Source organism: Lucilia sericata, unplaced genomic scaffold (assembly GCF_015586225.1).
Source record: "Lucilia sericata isolate MDLA Ls3-8-SP2 unplaced genomic scaffold, ASM1558622v1 Contig000248F_arrow, whole genome shotgun sequence".
NCBI classification, from domain to species: Eukaryota; Metazoa; Arthropoda; class Insecta; order Diptera; family Calliphoridae; genus Lucilia; species Lucilia sericata.
This window is the reverse complement of record NW_023994274.1, coordinates 303,522-324,930: the sequence shown is the minus strand read 5'-3', so window position 1 is coordinate 324,930 and position 21,409 is coordinate 303,522. Positions and strand designations below refer to the sequence as shown.

The 21,409-nt window shown below is 31.3% G+C and overlaps 3 protein-coding genes across 4 annotated transcripts; 1 reads left to right on the top strand and 2 right to left on the bottom strand.

The window, feature by feature from the left end:
- Positions 1–9,767: 9,767 nt before the first annotated feature.
- LOC119602662 (phosphatidylglycerophosphatase and protein-tyrosine phosphatase 1) lies at positions 9,768–20,203 on the top strand. 2 transcript variants are annotated; one of them, XM_037954290.1, is made up of 4 exons: positions 9,768–9,785; positions 18,997–19,140; positions 19,213–19,530; positions 19,816–20,185. In XM_037954290.1, the coding sequence occupies exons 2-4, from the start codon at positions 19,003–19,005 to the stop codon at positions 19,939–19,941; spliced, it is 582 nt and encodes a 193-aa protein (XP_037810218.1). In that variant the 5' UTR covers positions 9,768–9,785; positions 18,997–19,002; the 3' UTR covers positions 19,942–20,185. The 2 variants fall into 2 exon arrangements, with proteins under 2 accessions (XP_037810218.1, XP_037810217.1); XM_037954289.1 differs by lacking the exon at positions 9,768–9,785 and adding an exon at positions 18,357–18,633 and having other exon boundaries at positions 19,816–20,203.
- On the bottom strand, positions 14,573–16,146 carry LOC119602659 (protein SEC13 homolog). Its single transcript, XM_037954287.1, has 2 exons — positions 15,695–16,146; positions 14,573–15,631 (listed from the first exon to the last, which is right to left on the bottom strand). The coding sequence occupies exons 1-2, from the start codon at positions 15,982–15,984 to the stop codon at positions 14,968–14,970; spliced, it is 954 nt and encodes a 317-aa protein (XP_037810215.1). The 5' UTR covers positions 15,985–16,146; the 3' UTR covers positions 14,573–14,967.
- Positions 20,122–21,286, bottom strand: LOC119602661 (succinate dehydrogenase [ubiquinone] cytochrome b small subunit, mitochondrial-like). The gene is made up of 3 exons (XM_037954288.1): positions 20,883–21,286; positions 20,512–20,815; positions 20,122–20,442 (listed from the first exon to the last, which is right to left on the bottom strand). Exons 1-3 carry the CDS (start codon positions 20,923–20,925, stop codon positions 20,178–20,180), a joined length of 612 nt encoding a protein of 203 aa, XP_037810216.1. The 5' UTR covers positions 20,926–21,286; the 3' UTR covers positions 20,122–20,177.
- Positions 21,287–21,409: the final 123 nt, after the last annotated feature.

The following is a 21,409-nucleotide window of genomic DNA, read 5'->3' as shown; positions in this document are numbered from 1 at the left end:
AGCCAGGGCGAAGTGATTGACGAAGACGAGCTTCTGAAAACAGACCCAGAAGACGCCGACGTCACAATCGTCTACGACCCTGACCAAGATGAAGGTGATCCAAGTGAACCTTCACCACTCTAAAGCAGCTTCAGCTGCATTACACCTCCACCTTGGATATCAAGGGGAGGATATAGCGTTGATCCAAGAGCCGTGGACCCATAACGGCAACATACTTGGAATCAACGTAAAAGGCTATAAAATACTATACGCAAAAGGCACAGGTAACATTAGATCTTGCATACTTGCTAAAAGCACCCTAAATATCTTCATTCTATCTGATTACAGTGATGAAGATACAGTAACCGCAGCATGGGAGACAGAGGAATCCACAATGTGGATCCTCTCCTGCTATATGGCGCACGACCAGACAGACCCCCCGCCAAGTAACACGGTCGTCAGGGCAGTAAGTGCAGCAAACGGAAAACGCATCCCTGTTATTATAGGCGCAGATGCAAACGCACACCATACACTATGGGGTAGCACCAACATCAACACACGAGGTGAGTTCGTATTAGACTTCATTTTAAACCATAATCTTGAAGTAGTAAATAGAGGTTCAGAACCTACATTTGTAGTTGCAAATAGACAAGAGGTACTGGACATAACGCTTGTAAAGTCATTCGCACATAATCCGAAACTGGAAAGTATCGGAAGATTGTTCCTTTTCAGATCATAGATATCTCGTATTCTCGATAGAAAAAACACAGGAAAGGAAAACCCCCTTTCTAAACAGAAGAAAGACAAGATGGGAAGAACAAAATCGAATCCTGACAAGTCTTCTTCAAAATACGCCGGAAATAAACAATACAGCAGATATTGATAGAGCTGTAGACAACCTTACACGCTCTCTTAATCAAGCAACAAGAAGAACATGCAAACCTTCGATACCAAAGGGTAAAAGTAAACCTCCTTGGTGGTCCTCGGAAATAGCGAAGACTAGGAATAGATGTCGCAAACTTTTCAATGAGGCCAAAAGATCAGGTGAATGGTCCACATATAAAGCCTCATTGAATAAATTTAAGAATCAGGTTAGGAATGCTAAACGCTGCTCATGGAGAAGCTTCTGTGGTAGCATCGAAAGCTCTTCAGAGACAAGTCGTTTATGCAAAATCCTGTCTAAATCACAAACCGTTCAAGTTATACCATGGCTACTTGAAATATTTCAAGCCTGTCTTACATGGTCATACGTACCAGAACAATGGACCAAATGCAGTGTGACGTTTATCCCCAAAGGAGGAAAAACAACGCATATTAAGGCAAAAGATTATAGGCCCATAAGTCTATCATCGTTTCTGCTTAAGACCCTAGAGAGGATCATTGACGTTCACATAAGATCGTCAATAGATCCTATGCTCCTATCTCCCTCACAACATGCCTACACCAAAGGCAAATCAGTTGAGACGGCCCTACACTTACTAGTGGGACATATAGAAAAGTCCTTGGAATTTGGTGAATACACGTTAGTGGCCTTTCTGGACATAGAAGGAGCCTTTAACAACGTCAAACCCGACATCATCATATCAGCTCTAGAAGAGCTCGGTATTGAGACATCAGTGATTAAATTCATAAAAGACCTTCTTCAACACAGGATTATCCGTTCTAACATGGGAATGGCATGTATTCAAAGAATGGCAATCAGGGGCACACCTCAAGGTGGAGTCCTATCACCACTTTTATGGAATGTGGCCATAAACAGCCTACTAATGAAACTGGACAACCAAAGATACAAGACTGTCGCTTACGCAGATGACGTTGCGGTAGCAGTATCAGGTTTCCATCTGAATACGATATCTCAAAGACTCGAATCAGCACTCAATCTACTAAGTAAATGGAGCGTTGATAGTGGTTTGAGTGTAAACTCTAGTAAAACCGAACTTGTACTCTACACCAGGAAATACAAGATCGAAAATTTTACCCTACCTCGACTAAACGGAGTCGTACTCTCACTTTCGAACAGTGCGAAATACCTAGGGGTGATACTTGATAGTAAACTATCATGGAAGGAAAATATCACAGCCAGAGTAAACAAAGCCTTAATGGCAATGTACATTTGCAAGAAGGCCATAGGAAAAAGATGGGGACTAAATCCCAAACTGGTAAATTGGATCCATGAAGCGGTTATTAAACCTATTCTCTTTTACGGGGCTGTTGTCTGGTGGAAAGCACTGGACAACAACTCCAATTGTATACTTCTTGATAAGGTACTAAGAAGGATAGCAATCCTTATAACAGGAGCACTGAGAACAACTTCAACCAAATCTCTATTCGCAATGCTTAATTGGATCCCAACGGATCTGATAGCCAGAAAACTGGCACTCATCACTGCCCTCAGACTTGATGCCATAAATGCTTGGACACACAGGCCATACGGCCATGCGGCTATTATGAGGGAAACATCTTTCCTCCCGGGCAATATTGATTACTGCATACCCAAACCTTTCCTCCGTAGGGACTTCGGATACACAATATCCGAAAACTCTTCACCGGAGGATAACAGTTCCCCAAGAACCCTCCTGGTATATACGGATGGTTCTAAAAAAGGGGAACGAGTTGGAGGTGGCATTTTTATCCCTGAATTTGGAACTAAAATAAGCTTTAGGATACAGAATAATTGTAGTCCACTACAGGCTGAACTATCAGCCATAAAAAGAGCAGCAAATTGGCTTTGGTACTACAGAATATCAAACAGAGATATTCAAATTTGTACCGACAGCCAAGCTGCTATCAAATCCCTGATTGGTGTATATACTACATCTAAACTAGTCCAGGAATGCCGGGCATCCTTAAACAGGATGGCGAGACATTCAATAATCGTGCTCAAATGGGTACGGGGACACGGGGATTTGACTGGCAACTATATCGCTGATGAATTAGCGAAACTAGGAGCCTCAATGTCCGACAGAGACATAGACATCTTTTGCGGAATACCGCTAAAAGCTTGCAAGACCATAATAGATGGAAAGTTCTATGAAATTTCTCAGACAAGATGGCGTAATGAACCAACTTGTATCAATACAAGGAAGATATGGCCAAATTTGGACAGTAAACGCACGTCATATCTTCTGCAACTAAACCGCCCTCATATCAGCAACCTTGTTGCTGTCATTACGGGGCATATCTCATTGGGAAACCATGCAAGAAGACTTGGAATTCCCCACAACGACTTCTGTAGAAGCTGTCAAGACGAAGAGGAGGAAGAATCCATCGAACATCTTCTCTGTCAATGCCCGGCGCTAGCGGACACTCGATCCGTATATCTAGGAAAACGACTATTTGATGACTTGTCAGAACTATCCAATCTAGGACTGGATAACATAAATGCCTTCATCAGGCACAGTAACTGGTTTTAGGACCACCAAGCCATAATTAAGGCACTCACTAGTCCGCAAGGACAGACCTCTCAATCTTCTCCTCCACTTCAATTTCTCTTCTATGACTTAATCCTAAACTATCTTCTACTATCCTCTACCCTCTTTCTTTTATATTTTATTATCTTTACAGGTATCACAAAGGGACCAACAGGACCCAAGTGTGCGTCTTTGCAGCCTGAATACCTAACCTAACCTAACCTAGTCTATAGTCTAGTCTATAGTCTAGTCTATATTCTAGTCTATAGTCTAGTCTATAGACTAGTCTATAGTCTAGTCTAGTCTAGTCTATAGTCTAGTCTATAGTCTAGTCTATAGACTGGTCTATAGTCTAGTCTATAGTCTGGTCTATAGTCTAGTCTATAGTCTAGTCTATAGTCTAGTCTATAGTCTAGTCTATAGTCTAGTCTATAGTCTAGTCTATAGTCTAGTCTATAGTCTAGTCTATAGTCTAGTCTATAGTCTGGTATATAGTCTAGTCTATAGTTCAGTCTATAGTCTACACTATAATCTAGGCTAGAAGTAGAGTGTATATAAGAATTTGTATTCTCAAACAATTTCACTCCTTTACATTTAGCTTTTCTTTAAACCAATATTTTTTAATTTTTTACTGGTTTCCTTCAAGTGCAGTTACACTTGGATTTTAGAAAAATAGTTTATACAATTTTCCCTAACCTTCAAAAATACGTCCTTGATTTTTCTAATCTTTCTTTTTGGTGTTTTTTAAAGTTCAATGAAATTAGATAAATTAAATTGCATTCAATTATATGATTGCAGCTCATGCTAGTTGCTATAAAAAGACTTCTGCTCTTGATCTTACATACATAGAATTCTTCAAATAAAAGTTTTTGTTTTCTAGACTAAACTTGAATACGATTATCGAAGAATTTTTTTTCGTGAAAATTATATTAAAATAAAATTTTAAAAAAATTTTTAATTTTTATGCAGAAAAATGTTATTTTTATGGGAAAATATCATTCATTAATAAAAAAAAATCGTGTTTTTAGTGTATTTTTTAAGCCTAATTTGTATGCATTTCTTTGGTACAAAATTTAATTGAAAACATAGGAATGCAAATATAAATAACTTTAACTCTATTGTACTAATAACTAAACTTTTTAGTAGAATATTCTAAAACTCTATTAAAACAAAATTATAAAGTTATTGATTGCACGCAAAAACCAAAAAATTAGCTAAAACATAGTTGACAAAAAAAAATTGTGAGAATACATATGTGTGTATGTACATAAATGGAGAAATTCCAACAATTTAGGCACAACAATGATTATGGTGGATTCAATCGTTAAACTACATTTAAGAAAAGGCTACAATACAAAGAAACATACTCCTACCTTAACATATAATCATTTCCAGTCTAATATTGACCAACAATACATTTAGCCAAAATATAACCAAAAATGCTAGAATTTCTTTTATTTGCCTTTTACCACCCACTTAATGGAGTTAGTTTTCAAAAGAGGTCAGAGTTTTGGAAAACCATGAATTTGCAAATGAATTTAAATGTTGTTAGAAATGTTGAGAAGGAGAGAGAGAGAGGAACAATAAAAACAACAACTGCTTGGAAAATTCATGACGGTATATTAACACGCAATCTATGACTTCATCAACATCAATGATTTGTTTGTTTTTATTTTTCAATTTCTTTACTTTCACTTCTTACTCCACTGATAAATATTGAGGTTTTATGAGTAAACTTTACTTCGTTTTGGCGCTAAATGTATAACATAAAGAAAATAGAACGAATACATACACATTTATATATAAACACTAACACACAACACCGCTTACAATTAGAGTAAAATAAATAACTCTGAAATTGAGAATGTTTATAATGTACTTTAGGTCAATTTCTCTCACTTCCTTTGCAAAAACCAAAAACAAAACATAAATGCTAAAACAACATCAACAATAGTTCATTCGAATTAAACTTTAACCTCTTTCTTACAACAACAATAAATAGTAGCTGTGATCATGTGTTGCTGTTGTTGTTGTTTTCAACCAATATTTACAATCGTAAGTATAAATGCTATAGGTGTAAATGTTGTACAACCCAGTAAACCTAAGGGTTGAATATTCAGCAAAAACTCGTTAATGACTTGTACTTACACAACAACTTACATCTACTACATACTGTGTGTATTACTTTTAAGTACTCTTCTAATACTCTTATAATTATATCAGATCGACAAAATGTGAAAAAACCCAGGCCCTAAACCAGATGTGATCTTTTAGAAAAGTATACTCTTAACTTTGGGTTAAAAACTTATTGGCCTACTAAAAGCCCCCTTCACACGAGCACACAAGTAATATGATCTGTCAAAATTTTGTGTAGAAGAGAACGGATGGGATCGTCTAAACGCAATATGTAATGAAACCATCACACATTGAGAGAAAATACGGATGGAAAATTTGACAGTCATATGGCTCTTGTCATTTTTTGAAATGATTAAAAAAACAAGCAAGTGGCATTAGAGCAGGGATGTATTTTTATGTAAACACATACAAAACAAGTAGGAAAGTATAGTCGGGCATGGCCGACCATATAATACCCTACACCATGAATTTTACCTTAATTCCAAAGTATTTAAGCAATTTATTGATAAAAAACAAATTTTCTAAATGAGGCTTTATATAGGAGTATAGGTCAAACATGGGCCGATCCTCATTAAATTTGGGAAAAGGATATATTTTTAAATAATAGTTAATTATGTTGAGTTTCATTGCGATACAAATGGTTACAAGTCAATTTTAGACGTTTAAGACATTTTTTGAAAGGGGGTTTGTATGGGGGCTAGGGTTAAATAAGGGCCGATCATTACGAAAATCTGCAGTGTCATTTATACTTATATAAAACTTATTTGTGCCAATTTTTAGAGAGATAATAGCATATTTGACGTAGTTATGGCAAATCGGGAGGTACGGTTGTATGGGGGCTAGGTGAAATAATGGACCGATTTCATCTTAATCGCCTCAAAATGTGATTCTGAGTCGATCGGTATATTTAAAGGTGTAGGACCAATATTTTTGTGTGTTACAAACATCAGCACAAACGTATAATACCCTCCCCACTATAGTGGTGTAGGGTATAAAAAGTGAAACAGCTGTTTCCAACTTACTTTGTTATTGTTTTATACCAATCGTGTAAACACGAAAAATATAAATCAAACGACTTTTTATTCTCTTTTTTTGTCATACGGATGGAATTTCATTTTACGTTTTCATTAGACTTGTCGTACGTAAAGTGTGATCGTCTGAAGGGCCCTTAAGTAAGATTTTATAAAGTTTGCTAATTTAAATTTTATGTAAATATACGAGTATGTATCCATGAGTTTTCAATCGTTTAACTTTTTGTTTGTTGGGTTAGTAGCATTAGTGATGGCAACTTTAATAAATTACAAAATAATGTGTGTCCATTTGGTATATTTGGATCATTATTATGTTTTGTTTGGATGATTAACTACAATTTATGTAATGTATACTGCCTTAATATATTAAAGCGTTTTCATTATTAAGATCTTACAAACATTCCCGAAGTGGGTAACTTTCACCGGTCTTCAAGAAAAAAAGAGCAAAACATTGTTGGAATTATTGATACATTTTTCAAGTTTTGCCGTTAAATAAGAAAGATCCAATGACAAAAAATGCAAAATTTTAAAGGCCGTCCTAATTTACAGAACTACATACATACATTCTTATGTATGTATACAAGTCTATCCTCGTTTATATGGCAAAAATATAAGGTATCAATGTTCCCAATTAAAACGAAAATTTTTTTCTTCAATTTTATTTATATAAACAACGTCTTTAGTCCTTTTAAAAGATTAACATCATTTAGAGGTTAATGAAAAATGCAAAATTTATAAACACATTATAAAGTGTGTTTGGGTGTTTATTGAAATCTTTCGCACTTGACATTCTACTGGACGTATGAGTGGCATTGTTTTAAATTGAAAATTAATTGAAAAAATGTTGTAAATGAAGGTTTTTTTCTATTTTAAATATTAATGGCACAAGTTTAAAAGATTACGAGTAAAACAAAATAAAAAAAACAACTACTTGTATATAACAAGAGTAATCAATGTTTCTTGAAGCTAATTTTAATTATAAAAGAAAGTTCTATAATAATACATCTATGTTCATTATTTTAACAGAAATTCTTAAAAACTAAAAGAAAAGCTTTTAAGCCATATTCTCAGTTTTTACTTTTTTTAAATTTTGTCAGCCTGTATAATTATACGAAAATATGCATTATAATGTGATAGTATTGCTTACTCTAAGAGCGGGTTTTTGAGATGGTAATCAAATACCAATTAATAATCAGATTAGTTAATCTAAAAATAAATTTAATCTTATGTTAATCCCCTTTGATGTTTTTGAGTACAAGATTAAACTTCGCAGTTTTGCCATACAAAACAACAGAAAACTTCACTGTTTGTTATCAAAACAATGCATATTTTATAAAAAAGTAGAAGACAATTGTAAATTTAATATGAAAATTAATGAAAACTTAAATTAAAAACAAAAAAAATGTATTTTGAAGTGTCCATAATTTATACTAATCAATAAATATAACATTTTAATGTTTATTAATTTTTTTGCATCAGCTGTTTACACTTTTGCATTTCGTGCTTAAGATTAAACCACCTCCATTGGGCGCTTAAACTTGCAAACAAAATTAACTAATTGAGTACTCAAAAACATCTTTCGAGGATTAATTTTAATTTAATCGCTAATCTTTCACCTAAAGATAGGCCCCAAAAGAAATCGGTCTAATAATGAAATTTAGATCTTTCTTTCATGATACTAATCAACAAAATCTCTGATTTGGATGAAAGTCATACGTATGTGTAATATTTGAAATTTGTGTACATATAAGGGAAAACAATTTTCTTCTTTTATAGGATAGGATTATAGAATTATAATCCAAAATCCCTGTTTTGAATTATAATCCTACGTATGAGTAATATAGAATTTTATTTTAATTAACTAAATATTCCTCATACGTAGTGCTGAGTACACTGCAGGAAAATCCATACATACATATAGGGGCAATTTCGTGTCAAGAAACAAAACTCAAAAAAACAATTTGGATGAAAGGTTAATACTATTGGATAGTAGGCCAGACACAAATTTTTAGCATTATCGGTCAAGAATTGCCGGAGTTGGAGGTGGTCAAAGTTGAATATTTTTGTCATAAATTGTCTGAAGGAGTTAAGATAGATATTTCTACATTGTTTCCAAAAAAGAGCCCATTTTGAAAAAAAATCAAAAAAAATGGATTGATTGAAGAAATAGCTATCTCAGTCCTTTGGACAATTTTTGCTAGGACAATTTGGACAATTTTTTGGACCTGAATGACCAAAATGTCCATCTTTAACCCCCTTCTAACTCCGGCAGTTCTTGATTGATAGAGCAGAAAATTTTTGTCTGAGCTACTATCGAATAGTACTAACCTTGATGCATCAATAAACCTGAAATTTTTTAAATGATTAAACCAATATTGTAGGTCTACTAATCCAATTTTCTTGGTTTCTGAAATGAGTGTAAAATATGAAAAATTTATCAGCAGGATATTACCTAAAGGGCCCTTCACACGATCACACTTTACGTACGTAAAGTCTTATGAAAAAGTAAAATGAAATTCCATCCGTATGACAAAAAAGAGAACAAAAGTTGTATGATTTATATATGTATTTTGTGTTTACACGATTGGTATAAAACAATAACAAAGCAAGATGGAAACAGCTGTTTCACTTTTTTTTGTATGTGTTTACATAAAAATACATCCCTGCTCTAATGCCACTTGCTTGTTTTTTGAATCATGTCAAATTTTCCATATCTCAATGTGTGATGGTTTCATTACATATTGCGTTTAGACGATTCCATCCGTACTCTTCTACAGAAAATTTTCACAGATCATACGACTTGTGTAAAGCCCTCTTTAAGTTTTGTTAAATTTTTGTTTTTCAGAAAAAAATTAATTTTTCTTTGTTTATTTTTTTTATTAATAATGTTATTTGCATATTAAGACCACTCGAATTATAATGAACTATTAAATTGAACTGCATTATCTTAATATTGTAAATTTACTATTGCTAACGTAAAGTAATTGATAATCGTTAGGAAAGTGTCAAATTATTGTAATAATTAGCTGAATTGCCATTATCTTAAAAATCTTAAGCTTCTTTTGTTGTAATCCTAAAATAAATCGGTCACTTGTAAATCAACACACGTTGAGTTAAGTTCAATTCTCTCTCCCCGCTCAGTGCTGTGAACAATATATGAAATAAAATATATAAAACAAAAAAACTTAAAACGCTATTCTATCTACTTATTGGCCCGGCAGAACAAAAGGTAAGCATCCCTCATTCCCCACTGTCTAAGAATTGAAAGAAATATTATTCTTTATTATTCCCCGCAACGCATATAATTATAATAACTCGGATGAGAGTATATTGCTATTGGTTTTCCCACCCCATCTACCAATCTAGATTGTATTATCTTTGTAATAACTAAATATTCCTCATACGCATACGTATGTATAAAAGCAGCTTTTTATACATCTAAGGGCCAATCTTTAGGTGAAAGATTAGCGATTAAATTAAAATTAATCCTCGAAAGATGTTTTTGAGTACTCAATTAGTTAATTTTGTTTGCAAGTTTAAGCGCCCAATGGAGGTGGTTTAAACTTAAGCACGAAATGCAAAAGTCTAAACAGCTGATGCAAAAAAATTAATATTATTTTTACAAATATAAACATTAAAATGTTCTATTTATTGATTAGTATAAATTATGGACACTTCAAAATACATTTTTTTGTTTTTAATTTAAGTTTTCATTAATTTTCATAATAAATTTACAATTGTCTTCTTCTTTTTTATAAAATATGCATTGTTTTGATAACAAACAGTGACGTTTTCTGTTGTTTTGTATGGCAAAACTGCGAAGTTTAATCTTGTATTCAAAAACATCAAAGTGGATTAACATAAGATTAAATTTATTTTTTGATTAACTAATCTGATTATTAATTGACATTTGATTGCCATCTCAAAAACCCGCTCTAAACAAAATAAAACAATATTTTAGATCTACTGATCCATATTTTCTTGATCTCTGAAATATGTGTATATGTATGTAGCAGGATAATACTTAAGTTTTGTTTTTTTTTTTTCGCAAAAAAAAAAAATAACAAAAAACATAAATTATTTCATTTGCCTGCAAAGAAGCAACAAACAAAAATAAAAATTACACATAGTTAACCTAATTTTATTGTGATTTAATACAATCGAATTGATTGTAATGACTTTTTGTGGTGAAATCGGAAATTTCATACTTAAATGGCAACACAATAAACACCACTACAAAAACATTTGCACACACTCACACACTACACTTGCAAATTAGGCATCAACAATAGCACGTGTTTGTTATAACGGAAACTAATATTAAAAAACGAATTTTGTGTTTAAAAAGGACTTGGTTTAAATGCTTTGTATTCATATTTAAAACGATAACAAATCTTATCGTTAGCCCGTTACAGCTTTTTACCAAATGCTAAGTTTGTCCAAAAAAAAAAAACATGCACTCCTGGAGTTTTTAATTTTAATAAAACACAACTGAATATTAATGTAAAGTGGTGCATTTTCTTAATAATTTTAATTTATGATTTTAGAACTAAAATTTTGAGTACTTGACATTCCTGTTGTACTTCCATCAAATATTAAGTACTTGTATAGTAAATATTAATGTAATGTGAAAGCTTGCAGATTAGGGTTCTATAGTTGAAACGAAAAGTCGACTTTTCGACTTTTTTCATTTAGTTAAAAGTCGACTTTTTGCATTTTATGAAAAGTCGATTTTTCGACTTTTCGACTTTTTTCATTTAATTAAATGTCGGCTTTTAGACTTTTCGACTATAAGTATTTTATAAAAAGTCGACTTTTCGACTTTTTCCGACTTTTCGACTTTTTTCGACTTTTTCCGACTTTTTTCGACTTTTTCCGACTTTTTTCAACTTTTTGACTATTTTTTGACTTTTTTCGAGTTTTTCCGACTACTTTAGAGTTTTTGACTTTTTTTCAACTTTTTTAAAATTTCCGACTATTTTTGATTTTTTTCTACAATTTTCGAGTTTTCGACTTTTTTCGACTTATTACGACTTTTCGACTTTTTTCGACTTTTTTCGACTTTCTTCGACTTTTTTCGACTTTATTCGACTTTTCGACTTTTTTCGACTTTTTCGGCTTTCCGACTTTTCGACTTTTATTAACAAAGTCGACTTTTTTCACAGACGATAGTCGAGTTATCGACTTTTTTGGAACAAAATAGTCGACTTCGACTTTTCGACTTTTTTCGACAAAAAGTCGTTTGTTCGATTTTTCGAAAGTCGATTTGTAGAACCCTAATGCAGATTGCTTTCCATAAAATTTCTACAACATTTTTATAATTAAGTCATATTTATAGTTATTTTAATAATACATACTTGGATAATAATCGAGTTATAGTCGACTTAAAGTAAAGCTAAAACAATATTAAAGGAAAAAAATGTAAATATGTTCGTTTTTAAGTGTTTAAATTTAATTATTATAATTTATAATTCTTTCTGAAGAAAGATAATAATAATAATTATTATAATAATCTTTGCTAATTGAATATAGGACTCTCAATCAGGTGTAAAATGTTTGTTTTTCAAAAATTACAAATAAAGACAAACATTTTCCATTATTCCTATGATTAAATGCTGATTATAGGAACTACCTATCAATTAAAATATTAAATATTAAGTTGTTGTAATATAATTGCCTACATGTTGAATTATATTTTTGTAAAGATTTATGGAACACGATATTGAATCAGTTGTGTAAAGTTTCTTGCATTTTCGTCTTTATATGCACTTTCTTGAAGAACAGTTATGTTCGCAATAATAATGTTACAACAATAATTTGTTTTATAAAAACTTAATTAAGTTTCTGTATTTATACTATTTGTAAACAAAAGAAACTGTGTAAAACAGGAAAATTTTGCATGACTGTCACAATTACTTTTTTATTATTTCCGGGTTTAAGGAATCTTAAAGAAAATAATAATACAACAGCAAAATTAGTCGAAACAACAAGTATTAGTGCTAAATTCGATAATGCCGAATATTATATACCCTTCACTATACATATCGTCATCTCAATGTAAAAAAGACCTTTCATACATTTAAGTTTTTAGTAAGGCGAAGAAAATCTAACGGAAAACCGCTTTTTGAACAGTTATTATTTGATAAATCGCAAAAAATAAATATATATTGTGTATTCTACTAAATTATATTGGAAAATAAAAAATAGCTTTAATTTTCATTTACATTTTATTTTTGTATTTAATTCATATAGGAGGTGCCACGCCCTCTAAAAAAAATCCGCCAATTTATTACCCAAATGTTTAAAATGACATCAAAGTTGTTTGTGCAAAGTTTGAGAATTCTAGTTCTAATGGTTTTCCAGATATATAGATTTTTGTATTCAATTTATATAGTAGGTGGTACTTCCCCAATTGGAAGTTTTTTTAAATTGCAATTTAAAATTTTGAAATTGAATTCATATAGGAGGGGGGTGCACCTCCTTTATTGCTAATCCGCCAGTTGTTTGTGCAAAATTTGAGAATTCTAGTGCTAATGGTTTTCCAGATAAACGAGTTCAAAGTACGCCCATATTTGACTTAAATATTTATATTGATTCGAAAGGGGCTCCAATAAAATTTAAGGATTCTAATTGTTATATTTTCTCAGATATGCTAATTTAATATTTTCTTTATATGGGAGGCACCACTCCGACTATTGCTAGTGTACCAATTTTTGTCCAAAATATTCATATTATATTTCATATTTAGTCGTACCAAAATTGAACGCCTCTAACTTTTATAGTTTCCCATATATAAGAATGTCAGTATTAACTTTATATGGGAGATAACACGACCACACAGTCCATTTTTACACAAAGTATTCATATTGACACTAAAGTTTATCGTTAAAAATTTGGAAAGTTTAGATGTTATAGTTTCTAAACTTTACGCCATTTCGTATTGGCTAGCAATATTAGGCGTGGAATGTGTCATACCCACTATTGCTAGTTTGCCCATTTTTCCCGAATGTTCGTGTACATATTATCTAAGTTGCCCGTGCAAAGTTTGAGGACTCTAGTTGTACCAGTTTCCGAGATATACGACGTTTTTTAGTGACATATTGAGTAAGTCAGCATGTTACCAGTAATATAGCTTCCATATTAACAACAAGTTCTTAAGATTCATTATTCGACATATGTACATAAATATGACATTCACCTGATGAATACTGTTTTGGAAGATCAGTAATCGATATTTATAAAAATAATGGTAACATTTCTCATAGTTTTTGTATAAGCTGTTGTTGCCTATCAAATTGACAGACAGCTATGGCAAAATATCATAAAAGAGACACACTATGAGAAGCCATAAAAGAACATTCCTTAATCGTCCCAAAACATGAACTATAACCAATTTTTAATTTACATTTCTGTCCAAAACTTTTAACTTTATCGATTTGAACATATGAGTATCCTTTAAAATTAATTTAGGTAATTTAATTAAACTTACCGAATTTATATGAAAAACAAGAAAACATGTAAATTTCTTTACTGTTTGGGTAGTTGTTTTGTTGTACAACTACTATTTGGGTAATCTTTTATGCTGATAGATACACATTTTCATTCTAACTCATATTTAATCCCTAAAAATACTTTAATTTTACATTTTATTAACAATATTTGCAATTACACAAGACTACTTTATACAAACTTTCACTAAACTAAAAAAACAAATTAATTTTTGTTATTTCCGCTATCAAAAAGTAAACAAACACATAAATGCTTTTTACCGCCTTTTTGTACAGGTTGATTTTTATGGTAGTAGTAGGGTATTAATTTGACAGTTTCTCTTCTTTAAAACTCCCTTTTGTTCAACCTTAAAAAACTAGCTGTTTTAAATATCAAGATTAAATAAATACAAAAATTAGCACAATTTTTTATATTTGCCAAACTTCTTATTAAAATGGAATAGCGTATTCGAATTTCTTTGAATTACTTCTCTAATTTATATTAAATATATATATTCAAAATTAAACATTGGTTTATTAATATTGGTTGCCTGACCACAGTTTTATTTGAAAAATATATACTTTAATGTAACATTTTTATGTTTAAACAAAAAACATGAAAAATAATGTAATTGAATGCTTTCGAAAAAAAGAATGATAAACAGATTTCCTTGTTTTTGTTTTTTAATTATTTTAAACTAAATATAGAACTAGACAAAACGTTCTCAAACGCGAGTAGAACAATTTCTTATCTACAATTTTACTTTTTGTTTTCGTAATAAAAATAATAATAAAAAACTCATGCCGCTTATGCTTAAGATGTTTGCTTCAGAATGCTGCATAGATGTTTTACAAACATGACATATTAACATAGTTGGAATTTCAAATGAGAGATAAGAAATGCGGGAGAATCAAATAAGATATTCAAAGTGTTCTCTGTTCTGACTGTTGAGCACCACCGCCTGTTGAAGCATCGTCATTTATGCAAGTCCATTGATTCTCATTATTTTCCTTCCACAAAGTAACTTTATTGTCTCCTCCAGTTACGGCCAGAATATTGCCGGTCATTGACCAACTAACCGACCAAACTACATCATCGAATGTATGTAAGATGGTGGGTGACCATGTGGTAAAATCGGTACTATTCCAAATGATAACATGACGATCCTGCGAAGCAGAAGCAATTTGAGAACGGGGCAAACCAATGGAGGGAGCCCAAGCTACATCGCGCACCCAATCGGAATGAGCTTCTAGACGATTTTCCTCTACCCAACGATCATTATCTTCACGCCAAATCTTAACACAGTTGTCACAACCGCCACTGGCTAAGCGTTTTATACCAGATGAACGTGTTGATGACTTCTGGTCAAATGCTGGCTCTGGCACAGTCGAGGGACACCAAGACACCGCATTGCAGCCAATAGTATGAGCATTGGGGATTTTCTTGCAATCCCATACACCATATTCCGTGTTGCAGCTTAATACCGATATGGAACCATCCGAACTGCCACAGGCTAACATTAAACCATACTCGGCCGGAGCAAAGGCCACGGAATTAACTGAAGAATCATGATTACTGTATTCATAGCTAAATAATATGTAAAAAAATAATAAATGACATCATTCACTTATGTTTATGTTGTTTACTTACATTTTAGTCCAATCATTGGCACTACCTTCCTTCCATACAATTACTTTGCGATCGTACGAGCATGATGCCAACATATTGCCAAATTTGGGATGAGCCCATGCTACTTGCCACACTGGTCCCTGATGACCTTTAAGATCGGCCACCAACACTTGATTACCATTCTTAACATCGAATATTTTCACAGAACCATCCGAGGAACAAGTTGCCAAATGTAAACCATAATAATCTAGTATGGCATTGTGTATCATATCTTCGTGACCGGTGTCAATAGTATTGATTAAACTAACCATTTTTAATCACTTTATTTAAATTAATTAATTTATTATTGATAAATTGTATAAAACTTAATAAGCGGCTTAAAAATTATCCAGTCAATTTATGTTTTTTCCTTTAATTTATTTGACGTGGAGCTACAGAACTGTCAACGAAACTAATGATACAGTGCTGACAACCTTTCGTTATGTGTGTAGTTTTTCCGCAACGGGGATGGAAAATACAGTAGTATTTTATATTTATACAGTACTTTTGAAACTTAAACCAAATCAATAAAACATTTTATGATTTTTTTTGTAGTAAAAAAGATTTTATTGATTATTTTAAAAATTATAACGACAATTTTTTTTTAAATTTATCGAAAAATTTCTACAAAAAAAAATTTTGCGAATATTTTTTATAAATAAAATGTTTATCAAATATATTCTACAAATAGAAAATTAATAAAAGTTTCACATAAATAGAAAATTTATTGAAATAAATAAGCAATTTTCAAATATTTTTTATAAATAAAAAAATTTTGAAAATATTATTTAAAAAGAAATTTATCGAAATATTTATAAAATTTAAATATATCAAAAATGTTTATTAAAGTGAAAAGTTACAGAAATTGTTTGTATAGATTCAAAATTTACCGCAATTCTAATGTAATGTAATTGTAATATAAATAATAAAATAGAAATTTAAATAACTTCTAATTAAGCGTTTTATTACCCTACAAATATATCTGAAAAAACATCATGTTGTCATTACTGTTGTTTACATGATGTACCCTACAAGAACAGTGACAGTCATTTGACCGGTCATTTGACTGACACTACTGAAGGAAATATCGATCATTGCGTAGAACAAAGTTTCTATCAAGTTCTTAAGGGCAATATGAAAAACTTGATGGAAACTTTTGTGTACATGTGATCTTTCATCACACTCGCACTTATGAATTATATCGATTTTAACACATATATTTGAGCTGCTCACTCTTTTGATGATTAGTAATCAAGGATGATATAAATATTAGTCACGATTGACTGATCATGCTTGATGGATATATCCATCACAGTTAACAAATAAAAAATGATGTATTAATCGGTCATTGTTGACTAATCATACTTGATGAATATATCCGTCAAAACTGACGGCTATACCAATTTATAATAAAACACAATTTATAAATATTTTAAGATATCTATTTTTTTAAATTTTATTAATATAGTAAGCATATACATAAATTAGCAATCATTTCACCATTTTACATACCTCGCAGAATCTTAAATTCTCTGATTCTCCTTTTAATTTGTGGAAATAAGTTGTCTGTAAAGAAATACATATAAATATCGAAATATAAATATCAAAAGTAAGTATTCATGTTACCATAGATTGATTAAACTCCAAAGTGTTTATCTTCAGCTCCACTTCCTGCACTTTTTTTAAATTCAGTTTATAATAATTCTCTTTATTTTTAATAATTTATAGACTTTGTATATTTTTTAATTTTTCGCTTCTTGAACTTTGGCTTTCGCAGAAATAATGAATTTATAACGACGAAAAATACAACTCTGAAACACAGTGACAGTCATTTGATCGGTCATTTGACTGTCATTGTTGATGGAAATATAAATTTTAATAAAATATTAATCAAAATATAGTTGTTTCACTCTTGCGTATGCAAATGCAACCTTATACCACACGTTTGGTACAGTGTCGGTCATTTTACCGGTCATTTGGCTGTCATTGTTGATGGAATTATACATTTTTTTATAGAATTCTCTAAAAAAATCTACAAGTGTGTTAGTAAAATAATTTTGTATGTGTTAGTTTCGGTCATTCATTTCTTGTAGGGTAGCAGATCATAAATAAAACAAAACAGCTGATTAACGGTACTCTGTTCCCCAATCATCTGCTCCCCTTTTGTGTTTTTATCAGATTTGCAGCTTAATTACAATTGGAACCGCTGTCGACAAACCACACAAAAAGAGCGAGCGATGAATTAAAATTAAGGGACTGTCGACAGACCACAAAAACACAATGCAAAACGATGTTTTTTTTTTAATTATAATTTTTTTTAAGAAATAAATAGGAATGATTTTCAGGTATTCCACGTTTAATTAATTTAATATATTAATAGTTAAAATTTAAAATATTTGCTAAAAACTCATATTTTTATTGTTTTTTGTCGCTTTTTTATTCTCCGAATGCAGTTTATTTTGACAGATGGGATTATTTTACAATAACAAATCGCCTGTTGTTTTTGTATTGTTGTATTTGTTGTAGCGACGAGGCTACCTTATTAAGTGTACACTGATAGAATCTATCTCAACCACAATATCGCCAACCACAAGAGGATATTCAAAATGTATGAAAACCCATTGTCGACAGCGGTTGTGGTTCCAATTGTAATTAAGCTGTTACGCCACATGTCTGTTTCCAATACAAATTTTGTTTCTTTCTTATTTTAATAAGAAATTCATAAAGCACAACAATAAGCAGCGTATGAGTGACGGGATTATGTAAATTATAAGAAAATAACAAAAAATATAATCATTAAAATTCTAAGGGAAATCTTCAACAAAATTCCAAACAAATATAAAGAATTTATTTGTGCTTGTATAATTACTGTTTTGCTAATAACGCACAATAACAACAATAACAAAGGCATGGAAATGAGTGTAAGTAATAGAACAACAACAATAACATTAGGAAGTCTACTGTTGACAAGTGTTTGTGTAGTTTTTTGTTTGGTTTGTTTTGGTTTTGATTTCTTGAGCTGTGCAGCAATCTTCTTCAGTGATTTAAAGCTCCCTTAAAAACTTTGAAACCAGTTTTAAGTTAAAAATTCGAGAGTTAACACGGCTCGTGTGTGTTTTTGTTACCAAACTTTGAAAACTACTACAAAAGATCATGTCAATTGACTTGTTGTAAAGCGCGTACCAAAGTGAAAGTTTCGTTAAATTCATAGAAATTCTTTGTTGGATTTTTTTTTTGCTGTAAAGACCGTCTTAATTTTAATTTATTTTATTATCGTTTTAAAGGCTGCTATGTTTGCCCGTGTTTCCTTCTATCCCACACTCCTTTATAATGTCTTAATGGAGAAGGCTACCTCACGCAATTGGTATGATCGTATCGATGAGAATGTTATATTAGGTGCTTTACCTTTCCGTTCACAGGCCAATGATGTAAGTTTTGTTAAGATTTAAACTTATTCTTAAAAGCTTTAACTCGTTTTGTTGTGGTTATTGTTTATATAGCTTATTAAAAATGAGAATATGAAAGCTGTTGTCTCTATGAACGAAGACTATGAACTGACAATGTTTTCCAACAATGCTCCCAAATGGCAATTGTTGGGAGTAGAATTTCTTCAGTTGGCCACCACAGACATTTTCGAATCACCTTGCCAGGATAAACTCTATAAGGGAGTGGAATTTATGAATAAATTTCTTCCTGTAACTAATCGTATTAAGGGTTTGACTACCACATCAAGCCCGGAAAATGTTGGCACTGTTTACGTTCACTGTAAGGCTGGACGTACTCGCAGTGCAACGCTGGTCGGTTGTTATTTAATGATGGTGAGTAATTTAAAACTTTTTTTATTATTTGCAAAAAGCATTTTTGTTCAAATATTTGAATTATAATTTATACCCTATAATACTTAAAACGGTATATTGTGTATGGTCTGATGTTGGCAGCAAAAATTCTAATACTCATTATTGATTAGTTCAAGCTCCTTTCATTTCAATATGCTCCAGACTAGTGTGGGGTGTTATTTAATCGACCTTAAGCGACTATATTTTTTGTTATCTATTTGTTTTTTAAATGTTTACTTTAAAAATAAAATCTTTTGTTATTTTTAGAAAAATGGTTGGACTCCTGAACAAGCTGTTAATCACATGCGTAGCTGTAGACCTCATATCTTACTGCACACCAAACAATGGGATGCCCTCAGATTATTCCATCAAAATCACTTACAAAAGTCGTGACCTAAAAACAACAATTAACAGGAAATATAATTCTTAAATATGCGTCAATGTGTTTTGGGCGATTGAATGTGTTTTTCTTATGCAAAAAGTTGTGAATGTGTGTTGTAATTTTTTGTTGATTTTGTTAAATATTTTGAACGTTATCTAAATAACCAAATGCATATTTACGAATATGCTGATTATATATAAGTACATATTTTCTTTATTCAAACAAAATAATAAAAAGTATTTTTAGACTATTTTCTGAAAAACAAACGTAAAACATTTTGTTTTTCTTCGAGATCTACATTCTGCAATTGTTTGGGTGGTACATAATCCCGGCCTCTTATAGAATAAAATTTTTTAATCATATTAATAAGACCGACATCTTCATAAATCAATTGATAAATACCAGCCAAAGATGCAAATGTCAGTACAACTACCGCAAAACGCACTATAATAGGCAGGACTTTGCCTACGTTGGAAGAACGTAGATAATCGCTGCACATGGATTGACAGCCCCTACGCAAAGGGAATATTGTAATATGTATATGATTAGTCAATACAATTCTTAAATAAGGGAGTATTTACCAATAAGTATGCATTAACCCTGCCGTAGCCAATAACATTTCTAATTCTTTCGATTCTATAGCAAAAGCCAATGGTATTAAAATTGTTAAAGACCAGCCCATCAAACGTTCAAGTTTCCAGTTCCATGTATATTTACGACTAGTTTCATATTCCTTTATTGTAATAGACTTGGATGTTTGAAAACGCGTAATTTGATTATTTATTGCTATATGTGGTTTCAGCGGCAATATTTTGAATGTTTTGTTTTTAGGATTATGAATCAAGATTTTGTAATTTTTGTTAAATTGATAATAGCACGATTTATCTTTGGGAAATAGTTTTGATTTTGTTAATCAAAGTTTGTTAATTTTAAACTATTAAAGAAAACTTACAATACATTTTTTTTAAATAATTTCTTAAAAGAATTGAAGACATTTTTTTATTAGAAATATAACGAATTTTGGGGAATTTATTTAATTGGGAAAATATTTAAAACGTATTGACAGGATGCACTAAGTTATTATTACATCATGCGTATTGACTTAAGTCTTTAGTCACTGAACACCTCTTTTGTCAATTGTTTTTAAAAATATAAATAGATTTGTTCATGGAAATTTTCTGAAATCAGTTGTCTATATAAAAAGTTTATAAGTCCTATAAAGGTATTCTTTAAGATTTAATTCCGAGTGTTAATTTTTAATGTTTTCGATGTATGTAGTTGAATTAATTTCTTGGAAAAGGAATGCTGATTTGTTTCTGACGAGCTCCAAGAAAAAAGTATAGTCCATAGTCGAACTGTTACAACAAAAGACTTCATTTTTATATTTTTATTAAGGCTCTATTTAAAAGTTTCGTAACAGTAAAAATGAGCATCTCAATATTTTATCTTCTGAATGTTCTAATAACAGAGATTTGCAAA

What these genes read in the sequence shown, in the direction of transcription:
- LOC119602659 (XM_037954287.1), bottom strand. Translation starts at nt 15,984, where the DNA reads ATGGTTAGTTTAATCAATACTATTGACACCGGTCACGAAGATATGATA. An exon ending in GCCAATGATTGGACTAAAAT is followed by an intron (nt 15,632 to 15,694) that starts GTAAGTAAACAA and finishes CATATTATTTAG; the next exon opens with CTATGAATACAGTAATCATG.
- LOC119602661 (XM_037954288.1), bottom strand. Translation starts at nt 20,925, where the DNA reads ATGTCTTCAATTCTTTTAAGAAATTATTTAAAAAAAATGTATT. An exon ending in TTATTTAAAAAAAATGTATT is followed by an intron (nt 20,816 to 20,882) that starts GTAAGTTTTCTT and finishes TATTTCCCAAAG; the next exon opens with ATAAATCGTGCTATTATCAA. An exon ending in GGGTTAATGCATACTTATTG is followed by an intron (nt 20,443 to 20,511) that starts GTAAATACTCCC and finishes CCCTTTGCGTAG; the next exon opens with GGGCTGTCAATCCATGTGCA.
- LOC119602662 (XM_037954289.1), top strand. An exon ending in TCCGTTCACAGGCCAATGAT is followed by an intron (nt 19,141 to 19,212) that starts GTAAGTTTTGTT and finishes TTGTTTATATAG; the next exon opens with CTTATTAAAAATGAGAATAT. An exon ending in TCGGTTGTTATTTAATGATG is followed by an intron (nt 19,531 to 19,815) that starts GTGAGTAATTTA and finishes TGTTATTTTTAG; the next exon opens with AAAAATGGTTGGACTCCTGA.